The sequence below is a fragment of the Cloeon dipterum genome, chromosome 2, assembly GCF_949628265.1.
Source record: "Cloeon dipterum chromosome 2, ieCloDipt1.1, whole genome shotgun sequence".
Lineage (NCBI taxonomy): Eukaryota > Metazoa > Arthropoda > Insecta > Ephemeroptera > Baetidae > Cloeon > Cloeon dipterum.
Genome location: NC_088787.1, coordinates 9929076 through 9941235, shown reverse-complemented (window position 1 = coordinate 9941235; position 12160 = coordinate 9929076). Strand labels below are relative to the sequence as shown.

At 36.6% G+C, this 12160-nt stretch overlaps 2 protein-coding genes across 2 annotated transcripts; both read right to left on the bottom strand.

Moving 5' to 3' along the window:
* Nucleotides 1-7223: 7223 nt before the first annotated feature.
* Nucleotides 7224-8679, bottom strand: LOC135935796 (pyrimidodiazepine synthase-like). Its single transcript, XM_065478354.1, has 5 exons — nt 8471-8679; nt 8306-8411; nt 7837-8056; nt 7526-7777; nt 7224-7466 (listed from the first exon to the last, which is right to left on the bottom strand). Exons 1-5 carry the CDS (start codon nt 8499-8501, stop codon nt 7326-7328), a joined length of 750 nt encoding a protein of 249 aa, XP_065334426.1. The 5' UTR covers nt 8502-8679; the 3' UTR covers nt 7224-7325.
* A 484-nt stretch (nt 8680-9163) lies between these two features.
* LOC135936836 (kelch-like protein 30) lies at nt 9164-11907 on the bottom strand. Its single transcript, XM_065479809.1, has 12 exons — nt 11697-11907; nt 11444-11607; nt 11253-11384; nt 10959-11192; nt 10722-10906; nt 10557-10673; nt 10296-10396; nt 10128-10236; nt 9949-10070; nt 9789-9892; nt 9610-9730; nt 9164-9548 (listed from the first exon to the last, which is right to left on the bottom strand). Exons 1-12 carry the CDS (start codon nt 11710-11712, stop codon nt 9220-9222), a joined length of 1734 nt encoding a protein of 577 aa, XP_065335881.1. The 5' UTR covers nt 11713-11907; the 3' UTR covers nt 9164-9219.
* Nucleotides 11908-12160: the final 253 nt, after the last annotated feature.

Sequence of the window (12160 nt, the reverse complement as noted above, 5' to 3'; positions counted from 1 at the left end):
CATAGAACTGGATTATTTAACACTTACCTTCACTGTGGAGCAATTTAATGGAATTGTTGAGTTCATCAAATGCGCGGAAGCTTGTCTTAGTAGTTTGACGTGCTTAAAGTTCTACCTGAATGATAGAAGGAGTGAATACTCAACGCTTGCAAAACTTTTGAGAAGTGGAAAGGCAATAAATGAAGAATATCTTCACGAGGTTCTCTTTTTCTTCGACGCTAATATTGATAACGAATCAACCATCAGCTGGTTTGTGGATGAAGAACTCATCATCATTCTTGACAGCTATACTGAAAGTGGAATTTCGATTGGAGAAAAAATTAAATACGTTTTTTAACGTACCTATATATTAATAATTAATGAAATTTATTGTTAATAAAAATCCTTAAACTTAATGTTTTTTTTCCTTCGCATATTTTCCCTGATTAAAAGTCACCTCTGGCACTTGAAAATAATATGAAAGCAGGATAGCAAAGGGCACTACGTTGGTCGCGGCTGGTTCTTGTGCGAGGATGTCCGTCTTCATTATCAGAGTAATTCCAGTGCGGGAGCTGGGATCGGAACTCGGAACTGTAGGCGCACGAATGTTATGACAAATTGTTCGAGCAAAAAGAAATTAGATATTAAGCTGATGAAATCTTACAAATGTACATAATACGAGGGCGTGCCTTCACCTTAAATAAAATTAAGTCAGAAAATTTAGGAAGCTTCAAACATCATTGTGTCTAAATTTTCAAATCTTTTCTATGATATGTTAATATGTATATTATTAACATATCAAAATACAACATGATATAACACTGAATGTTGTCTATATTATTGTATTCAATATCGTGCAAAACGTCACCGAGGTTAATTTATTTTACATAATCTTTGGAACATTTCTGGTGCGTTGTGCCCGACTTCGGTAGGAAATTAATAAGCCCCGTTTCAATAATAATTGTTTCATACCCAAGCGTGTGCTGATTATCTATTTTTCGTATCAAAAATTAAAAAAGATTAACAATTCACCAGTTGCATAAACCGTAAGTGTTCGAAGCCGCCAACAGATGGCGCCACCGTAGACTTTCGATTTTAAGGCACTTCCGCTGCGATTTCAGACTCAATCTACATAGCTACTGTGCATTCTTCAATTAATATGCTTTTTTGACGAGCTGAAACCCAAAATCGGTTAAGCCAATCGCCGTAGAATCATGAAAAACTATTTTTTAAAATAAAAAAATCTTTTCCAACGTTTCTACGGTGAATGGCTGAACCGATTTTGGTTTTCAGGACGTCAAAAAAAGCATATTAATTGCAAAATGCAAAATAGCTAGATTGAGTCTGAAATCGCAGCGGATATGCCTTAAAACAGCTTAAAACAAAATTTTTAAAGAAATCTTTGGTTGCGCCATCTGTTGGTGGCTTTAATAACTAAGGGTTTATGCAACTGGTCAATTACCTGTACTTTTAGTGTTTTCTAAACCCCTACATGGAACACCATCTAGCAGAGCAAATTTTGCGTACCGAGTGGAACGGACGCATGCCAAGTGCGGGATCGAATCAATTCTCAGGTCTGGCGCACGCACGTTTCCCGCCACCTACCCCTAAACTATTTTAATTCAGTTCACCCCCACTCGAGGGAGGAGTGTAAACCACCTGATGGAACAGATGTTTCGCTCACTTCGTTTCTCCCTGAAGAACGCGTGGGCGATTAAAAAACAAACTGCGGGCAAAAGCCAGCCTTCTACTAATTTCCCATCATTTTTACTGCTTTTCTGAAACTTGAGCAACATTTAAACATCGCAGTAGCCTTATTTCACAATGGCAGACCAGGATCAGTTTAAATTGGGCCAGAGCATGCAGTTACGCACACGCTACTGCGCGGACCGCGTTCGGCGAATTGCGTTGAATTTCGGCCTCTCACCAACGGCCGCGGCCAAAATTCAATACATCACAGATCTTCGTAAGTAGAAAAATTTGATCTTTTAATTTAAATTTTTTTCGGCCTTTTAATAAAGCTGACCAGAAACGTTTCTGTGCCAATGTTTTCGGCCTCAGCAATTTTAAAAGAGCAGCAGGAAAAACAAATATTTGAAAAATACTGTCCAATAACAATCCAAAATTGTCATAAATTCTACGCGCTGCAATAGTTTGAACAATTGAGATGGGAAAGTACCACACGGTCTGAATAAAAATCGTGCCTTCAACTGAAGCAAAAATCGCATGCCGCTTTTGGCACGGCTGACTGTTGGCCGTTATTAACTAAGGATTTATTTCTGGGTGTGCTGAAAAAGAAACCCAAAATTTGCCGGCTGGCGTTGCGTATGCGTAGCTTGGCTGATACCTATTATGCAGCAGCCCATAATCCTGTCAAAATGAAACTATAAAAGTTGCATTATATTATTATCTCTCCAGTCCATTTTTAATTAAATTATCTAAAAATTGTCAGCTTCAACCCTGCTCGTGAAGGTTGTGAAATACATCATGACTACTGAGTGCACGAGTCTTATTCGGGAGGAAAGTGACATGAGAATCTTGATGTGCCCGGCTCTAAGGCTCTACATGGCACTTGGTCTCAAGGTCATCGACTTGACCGCCTTTTTGTCTTTCTGCCCAATTCGGCTGAAATATCAATATCTTAAATCGGTTTGTATTTAAAAAAATAAATTAGAATCTCTATATAACATTTCATAAAATTTGCTTCATTTATGCAGGCAGTGATTAGGATTTCGCAGTTCACTCCCAACATCGAAGAGCTTTTGCTGTTGGGCAAAACCCCTCAATACTACAGAAAGTTCGATTCGATCGTGGATGCTGAGATGTTGAAGGCGCTGTGCCAGCTAAAAAATCTGCGGGTCCTTCAGCTGGATGAATGGTGCTGCTTCGAACTCAAAGACGTACTCCAACTGTGCGAAAACCTTCCAAGCTTGCAAATTCTCAGCATCAACTTCCCAGAAAGCTTTGACGACTACGACGATTTTAATAGTGATCGTGTCAAATGTGCGGAAGTTTTAAAAAAATGTATGTCGAGTTTGAAAGAATTTCTCTACACGGCACGGAACAATTGCACTCTTAGAAGAGAGTGCATGAGGAATCTTTCGAATCTGCACGTTTTACAAGAGTATTCTGAGCTGTTCCTCCCAAAGGGAGACTACGACCCTTCTACTCCAAACAAAGTAGACCCTGATGGATACTCAAATCTGCAACACTTAATGATCAAAATCAATTTGGAGTTCCCAGAAAAAGACGTGCACATACAATACCCTAACGTCAGACACCTTTCGGTAGTAAAATATGATTGATAATCTATTTCAATTGATTAATAGATATTATTTGTAGGTATAGTTTCAATTCCATTTAACAATTTTGTTATTATTTCAGATGTATTGGTATGAAGACCCCAATTGGGATTGGGAGTGCTTGAATTATATTTTGCAATTCACCAACATTGAGAGCTTGAATTTCCTCGACTTCCCGCCCGATGTTATGTTCCGTTTTATTTACACCTTCGGAGCTAATCTAAACGCATTGAACATCGAACACGATGACAACGAGATGGAACCGTTCCTGAATTTAAATCGGATGTTCACTGCTTGCCCTTTGCTTGAGAGACTACGGTTGTTTCTTGTCATCAGCGACCCAGAGCCGATCACTTTTTACGCTCGTCTCAAAGAAGTGGAATTGAATTTTGTGTTGTGAGTACATATAATTTAAAATAAGGTTGGGAATTTCAGACGCTCGTATGTTTTTCTGTGTAAATATTTTATTTTTAACACCATATCATTTGCATGAATCACGCGATTTTAAGGCTTTAAGCTCCGCTTCTAACTGGAATCAAACCAACAACTTATGCGACGCTGTCAAAATTTAACATTTTGATCCACTTTTACAACTTTTGAATTCCGTAAAACACGTAGAACGCACGCAAAATGGTCTATATAGTAAAAGATTTTCAAACATAAATTACCTTAATTGTTTATTTGGCAACCTGGGTGTTTAATAAAGATGGCATTCGTATGTATTTGATTATTATATTATAGTTTTAAATATTTTTTGGATCGTCAGATTACAACTTCACGTTTTCCAATTCATTTGCAGCCCGAACGGAAGCAGGGACGAGATGGTGAATATATTGTGTGCGCCAGACTTGGAGAAAGTCATCTTGAGCGACCCCTACCTCGAAGATCTGCAAAAACTAACTTCAAAAATCGCTAAAAAAGAAATCCTGCAGAAACTGAAGACTCTCGTCATAGATCTGGATGTCGATTCTTTAGCTCTTATCGTCAACGTCGAACAATTCAATGGAATTGTGGAGTTCCTCAAATGCGCGGCAGTTTGCCTTAGTAATTTGACGTGCTTAAAGTTTTACTTGAATGATCGAAGGAGTGAATACTCCACGCTTGCAAAAAGTTTGAGAAATGGTAGGACAACAAATGAGGAATATCCGGACGTGACTGCCTTTTTCTTCGGCGCTAATATTAATAACGAATCAGCCAACTGGTTTGTGGATGAAGAACTCATCAACATTCTTGACAGTTATACCGAAAGTGGAATTTTCATTGGAGACAAAATTAAATACGTTTATTAATGTACATATATCTATAATGAAATTTTTAGGTAATAAAAATGTTTTATTAATTTAAAAAGCCTTTTATTGGAACATGTTTTTTTCTCTCACGTCGTTAACGCGGCGGAAATTTGGCCCATCTCTTTCTGTTGCAATTTGTTTTTTTGGCCCATCTCTGTTTTGAGGAATTTTACAAGGGAAACAAAAAACTGATTAAATCTGTAAATGCTGAATTAAACATTATTAAAAATAGATATATGACACAGGAAGGCATTTCTAATCAATCTAGAAGAAGTTTTTCATCGTGTTCTCACTCAAAGCCGAATTTTTCGAGAAAATTGCGGGCAATGACTAGTAAAGCACCTTAAAAAAATCATGGCATAAGACTGCGGTGTCCATTATTTTGGCTTCGTTACTTCATTACCTTATTGATGAATCGATTTTATAGTATAAATTAATTATTTATTCATTATCTTAGAAATATATAAAATTTATAGCAAAAATTTGTGAAAGCAGCAAATTTTTGTCCAGGGGTCTATGGATTTCGACGAAAGTTTTTTTGCGCAATCTTTGCCCTAATTTACCGACAAAACAGTTCAGAAAACTCCAAATTTCTAATTTTTCGGGTTTTGCGGGCGTTCAAAGGTAAAAATTTGGGAATTTTGAGTATTTTGTAACTCTTCTCAGGGTGGTCCTAGAACAAAAATTAAAAAACCGTGTAACTCATCTTAACAAGGCAAACAACTTTTATGGTGATCTAAAAGTGTTAGGTCAAAGGTCAAGGTCATAAAAATTGATTTTTTTTTATTTTAAACTCAAAATTGAAAATGAACATATTAAAATTTTTTGTTTTTTCATACCCATTTTGTAGAGCACAAAAAATTAAGTTTGAAAAGTTAAAATTTGGAATGGCGTTTTCCCTCATTTTTTTAATAAAAAATGAAAACTTCGAAAACCCTTGTTTTTCAAGGTTGATAAAAAACGATGATCGACTAAATCTTGACTTCTAATCACCAGATTTTAAAAAACTGCACACCGTTAGATTCTTCTCGACGTCCCCAAATGCACTAAAGAGGTTTGAGACCCACCAACCCCCAACCCCCTTTTAACCCCCTCAATAACTTGACATTTAGCATTTTTTGTCTGTTTCAGCACCTTAGCACGACGTTGACGAATAATTGTCCTCTTGAAACCAATTCAGTTACCTAGTTCACTTCGAAACGAGTCAAACGGTACTTAATTTTTGTTAATAGGACCACCACAACCTGAGATTCGGGTGCACAAAGATTTTTATTCAAAACGCGATGCAATAAAATTCTGGATGATCGACCAAATCTCGACTTCTAATCATCTGATTTTGAAAAACAGCATACCGTCTTGATGACCAAAGTGCACTAGAGGGGTATGAGACCCACCAACCCCCTTTTTAACCCCCTCAGAATTCGAAATCACGTCGATCATCCAGAATTTTATTGCATCGCGTTTTGAATAAAAATCTTTGTGCACCCGAATCTCAGGTTGTGGTGGTCGCTAGCCGCCGGCATAAATGATCAGCCGCCGTTGAAGCCGGGAAAAAAATGAGGCTGCAGCCGGTTGAGCTTGTAAGCCGCGCTGCCATTACGCGGCACGAGACCTTTAATTTTAACTCTCCAATTTATTTAAGTAAATTTTAGAAAAAAAATAAAGATTTTTCTCTTAAATATCATGATTAAAAAAATGATAGCATTTTGATGGCAAATGATTGCCTGGGATGATCATTGTATGTAAAAATTTACGGCATGCAAAACTGTAACATAATATATGTAGCACTTTTACCACTTTTATTATGCACTATAGTACAATAAATCCATTTTAACTGCGGGATCATAATTTAGCATGCTGCTGTGCTAACATTTTGTTTTAAATGGTTAATAATAGAATAGATTTTCCCCGAGAGTGCGATGATTAATTGGAAGAAAAAATTTACGGCATGCAACACAGTAAGGATAAAGTTATTCACAAGTTAGAATTAATTCGATGCAGCGCAGATTGAGAGAAATATTTTTTCCTTTCTATAGAGATGCTTGAATAAGGTTTTGAAATATATTTGTCTGTGCGGCCTACGCATTTCTATCATGCTTTGAATCTTTCACGGCAGCTTTTCAATATAATATATAATTGCTTCATACCCAAGCGTGTGCTGATTTTCTAATTTTCGTATCAAAAATTAAAAATTACCTGTAATTTTTGTGTTTTCTAAACCCCTACAAAGAGTGGAGTGCATGCCAAGTGCGGGATCGAATCACTTCTTGGGCAGAAGAATTTATAACTCTAAAAGATATGGTGTTTATGAACCGTGAAAATAGGGCAATCTCGTTAACTCCAGCAGTTCTACATTGATTTACTCAAACGATTCAAATTTATGGATGTTTTTGAATAAAAAAATATTGATTCATATTTAACTTTAGTAGTGGTTCCTATAAAATATAAAAATAGTTAGAGTTGTTATTAAATTCACAAAATGCATATTTAATGAATGCTATTTAGTTTAATTGTATAAAACGCATAATAGATGTGACAAGTTCAGACGGCAGAGCAAATGATGCAAAAGCTGTACCCTGAAGATATTCATACGCAAATAAAAAATTTGTGACGACTGCATTTTATATAATATTTTCTGTGGTTTTTATTTGAAACACCATAATTAAAGGAGAAAATTTGTCTATGCTAATGATAACAAATATATTAACATAAAAATTGTGAATCGCGTCTAACAAAATCCACGTAATTGCACTGCTCATTTTACATTAACCAAGAAATCAAAATCCTTTGATCCGCCAGCAAAATGAACGTTCCTGGTGTACTGCGCGTGGGCTTCAGCGGGCAGAAGCCACATTTTGACAGCTTCATTGCCTAGCATGCTGGTCATCCATTTCAACTAGCGAAAAAATAGGGATAGTTATTATCCATTTTCTCAGTAGCAGAATATGCCTTTACCAATTTTGGGAAACGCTTCTCGGGCAGAAGAAATTCCTTGCCACCAAAGATAGCGAACTGTTCGAAACGTTCGAACAAAGGCCAAATCATGAAGTCTAGCATGGCTGGTTTCTCGCCACCAAAAAATTCACAGTTCCTGCTCTTGAGCTCAGTTTCGTATCTGTCCAGATTGTTGAGAAATGCATCAAAGAGTTTCACGTCTGGCTCAGGTTTACCGAAACTCATCAGGCAATTTAAAAATGGTCCAATTACCTAAAAAATATTGTACACCGAATCAATCAATATAAAATCAAGTGCTGAAAACAAATTACGGAGCTGAATTTGTCAACGAGAACTCGGTCTTTGGCCTTTTTGTAAGGATCCTTTGGGTGGAGGCTAATATTGCTGTCTCCAATTTCGTCTATGTAGTCGGCCACAATCAACGACTCGATAACAAATCTGCCGTCATCATGCTCAAGGATGGGAACCGCCGGGTTCATCTCCAAAAACCACTTGGGTTTTTTCTCCAAATTAATATTTACTACGTCGAACCTAATTAAATAATACATTATTAGCAAGTGACATACAAAAATGTAGTTAAAAAGTTGTCTTGATTTTTGACGTATTTTTACAATGCATATATATTTGTTTCCAACAAATAAATTTTAATTTTAAATGCAATATTTTTCATTGAAATAATTGCTCTGCATATAATTTTCCACGGGAGAATTTTCTACTGCTCAGAGCAGGGTCTTAAAAAAATAACAGATGAATAGCTCCCTCAGATAAAGAAAAACTTACTTTATCCCTTTAGCGGTCGCAGCAAGCAAGCTTCTCTGAGCAAACGGGCAGAAGCGCATCGCGTAAATGCGTACAAAACCATTCTCGACAGGAGGTTTTGTAGAACCTTAAGAAAAGGAAGCCGATGATGACGTTGATTTGGTCCATCTTTAATTCGAAAATTACCTTCCGCCAAGTGCACTTTTTCAGCCAACATTTCAAGTCGTTGCGGCAATTCAAATATGTTTACTCAAACTTGCAACTTCCACTCACAAAAATATCCCTTCTGCAAGACCACAGCCGCTGTTAATCAAACGTGATGTGGTTAAAACCGACAAACTGTTGAGAGATAGTGAAAAGTGCTCTTTATTTTATCATTCTATCAATATACGTACTACCTGAAATTTGAGTGCAGAAAAATAATCTTGATTTTTTCTCGATGGAATTGGTTTAGTTTGAATCTATGTGATTTAAAATCTATAAATGTTCCTGCCATAAAAGAAAATTTTCCCTCACTTGTATATCTTGCCTTTATTACAAGTGATTGTAACACTTTCATTTTTAGGCTTAATTTAAATTTAAGAACAACAGTAATTGAAGCAAAATTGAAAGCTCCTTTTAATAAAAATTCTCAATGGAAGGAGTTTATTTAGACACACAGTGTGCAGGAAAACCATAAAAAATTGGTGAATACAGAAACTTCCTGTTTAAGTAGTTTTAAACCTTTATTATTTTTGAATCGAACGAGGCCGTCTTTTGTAATGCAGAATCTCCTACCTAAATATTTTTAATAATTTGGTTCTTTCATTTTTATATGGTAATTTGAATACCATATAAACCATATACCAGAAAACTTTAATCGGAATAAAATGAGCAGAATTCAGTCTAATTTATATTTATTTTGTTCATTTTACATTAGTTTAAGCCTCCAGTACCTAGAAGATAGGATGCACTGAATGTGCTCGCATCGTATGAACAAAGTCCACTTCCTTCTGTACCACTTGATGTAAATAGGCCATGAGATTAGGGAGCAATATTATCTTTTCTTTCTTAGTTTCAATATCGTAGGACTTCAGGGAGTACCCATCGGGCTTAGGAACTATTGAACTGCAGAAGGCAAAAATAGCGCAGTCATGCGTGAAAAAATTCAGCACTATTTCATCCAAATTATCAAATGCCTTCACTGGTTCAGCTTTACTGAAAAAAATTCCACCTTCAGGTATTTTTGTTATCTTTCGCCTCAGAATGCACGGATGCACATCTCCTAAAGGATAAATTTTTTCAATAACAGAAATTTTTGTCTCCCGTGTGCAACAACTGCTTACCAGGCAAGTAGACGCTGTCTCTGTATGGGAAGACCAAGTCCAGCTCTCTGTGTTTTTTGGCCAGCTCCAAATGCTCCACGGTCCAAACGTCTCTCATTATGGAGTACTTGTAGATTACACTCTGAAGAATTAGATTTGATTACTCAAATTGCGGCCGGTGAAGTTAATTTAATGCGTACACTATCTCTGTTCTCGCTGAAGACGCAGATATGATCCATAACATGGCAACATTTGACCGGGCTTTGCAGTCTACTCAATAATTTGGCGCACATCGTGGTCTCACCTAGAATATAATATTTAGTTCAATATTATGCCATGATAAACAAGAGTGGAACGCACCAGTTTTGATATGGAATTTTTCCACAAACAGTGATGGCTCGCGATATTTTGTAAAGCCACCCAGCAAATAGAATTCGTCCTTGACCTGCACTAGTTGGAAGTGTCTTCGAGGAGTTTGCAGTCTAAATTTTGATTGTTTAGATGAGACAAATTAAATTTCGGCAAAAAGATCGCATTACCGGCCAATAGTGGTCCACACTTTTAAATACAAGTTGAAAGCTTTGATCTCTAGGTTCCAATTCGACGTCGTTATATTGAAAATGCCACCAAACACTATTAAGGAGCCCTCTGGAAAAGGCAAAAGTGTGAATTTTCATGATAAATGATTGGATTAAATGAAAAGTTACCGTAAAATGCAACGCAACATCCCTGAGGATGGTTTTTGGTAGTGATATAGTCTTCGATAAACAATCCACCCTCGACGTTGTAGAAAGTAAAGCATTTCTCTCTGAAAAATCAGCAGTTAGAATTACAAAATCGAACAAATTCGCTTTAGTTTGTTAACTAAATGAATAAATAAAAATCAGGCCAAAGAATAGATATTACAATTTAATTATTAATTTTTAAATTTATAAATATCTGAACAAAAATAATTTAAATTCACATACTCTCTTGGATGAAGCTCTTTTACTTCATTCTCAGGTGAATGCACACCTTCTAGCATCAAATACAACGGGTGGGGCATCTTTTTAAAGGACAACATCGTCAAATGGTCGCTTTTGGATCTAATAAATAAATAAAATTAACTTCCCTAATCTGCAGATTGAGCGTACTTGAGCAGAGAGTGCAGTTCTTGTGCGACAAACCCGGGACATTTCTTGACGGTTTTCATGTCCAGAGCAAATTTAATTTGTGCCTTTGTGATTTTGCTCCAGTCAACAAGGGTGAAGAGTTCACGGTGGAAATTGGCTCTATTTTTGACATCGTATTTGATCCACCAAATTACGGCTTCGAGAACCTGTCAAATAAAGTTCACCTGTAAGGATATCATAATTTTAATCTGCTCTCACCTCTTTTTCTGAGCTGTACATAAGCTTTCGGCTGCCCAGGTAGTCAACAATCTCTTTCAGATCCAATTTTCGGTAGGACACAGTCTTTCGGAATTCCAAAAAGCGCGAATGAAGCACAAACTGCGAGTACCTTTCAAGCTGAGTCGAGCCGGTTGCTTCAGCAATTTCTTTGAATTCATAAACGTTTTCCAGATTGATCGACTTTGCTGCCAAGGAATCGTAGTCAAATTTGACCTGTAATTCACACTCATGAGAATGAGATCTTCCAAAGACATCGTTTAGTTTAAATTTAACCATAAATCTGGAAAAAAGAAGGTACAACGCAGGAGTCATCTTGTACTTGGAGAGGGTCTGTTTTAGTTTCAATTCATCATCGCAATTGGTAAAATACTCCAGCATCGCTTCAAAGTTCTCCAAACTCAGATCCTTAAAACACAGATGAGATACATAAGTTTCAGTAGAAATTTTGATAGATCATTTATTACCGAAAGTGGGAACGTATCACTGTCATGATCAATGAATCCAGTCTGTCGAGGGTGCAGGGCAGTTTCAAAAAATGTGCTGCATTTGATGAGCACATCGCGGCCCACATTCAATGTTTTTCCCTCGATAATTACGCTGATGGAGTGCTTGCTGTCAGTTTTTAAGCCTATGACATGAACAAAAATTAAAGGATTGAGATTGATTAAAATGAGAGGGTAAAGTGCACTGCGCAAAAGGATTCAGCATCATACATACCGCTCTTGTCAGTCATTTTGAGCCCTAATTTTTCACTTTAAATTACAGTTCATGCCGGTTAAGAGCTGATTTTTTATTGCTAATCGAATTATTAAACGTTTTTATAGTGTTTTTCGCAAACTTGATGTGAACGGAAAGCATCTACAGCGAGATCACAACAAAACTCATCACTTCAGGCCTACGTCAAGCTCCCACCGCAGCTAGTGATTGGTTAACAACAAAAACACAGAGAGAGTTTCTATTGGTTGATAGTCTGAAGCTGTCAAAAGCCGATCAAAAGTTGTCTGTAAAATAATAATTTGATTTCTCACTCACAAACACAAAACTAACAAACATAGAGACAAAATTAGCCAATGAAAATCAAGTTAATTTGAAGAAACCTCTGTGATTGGTTAATATTTCAGTGCTGCTCTCTACGTTCAGCAGTAGTTACTCCTGCCAACAGCTGTTTTTCTTCTCTTTCA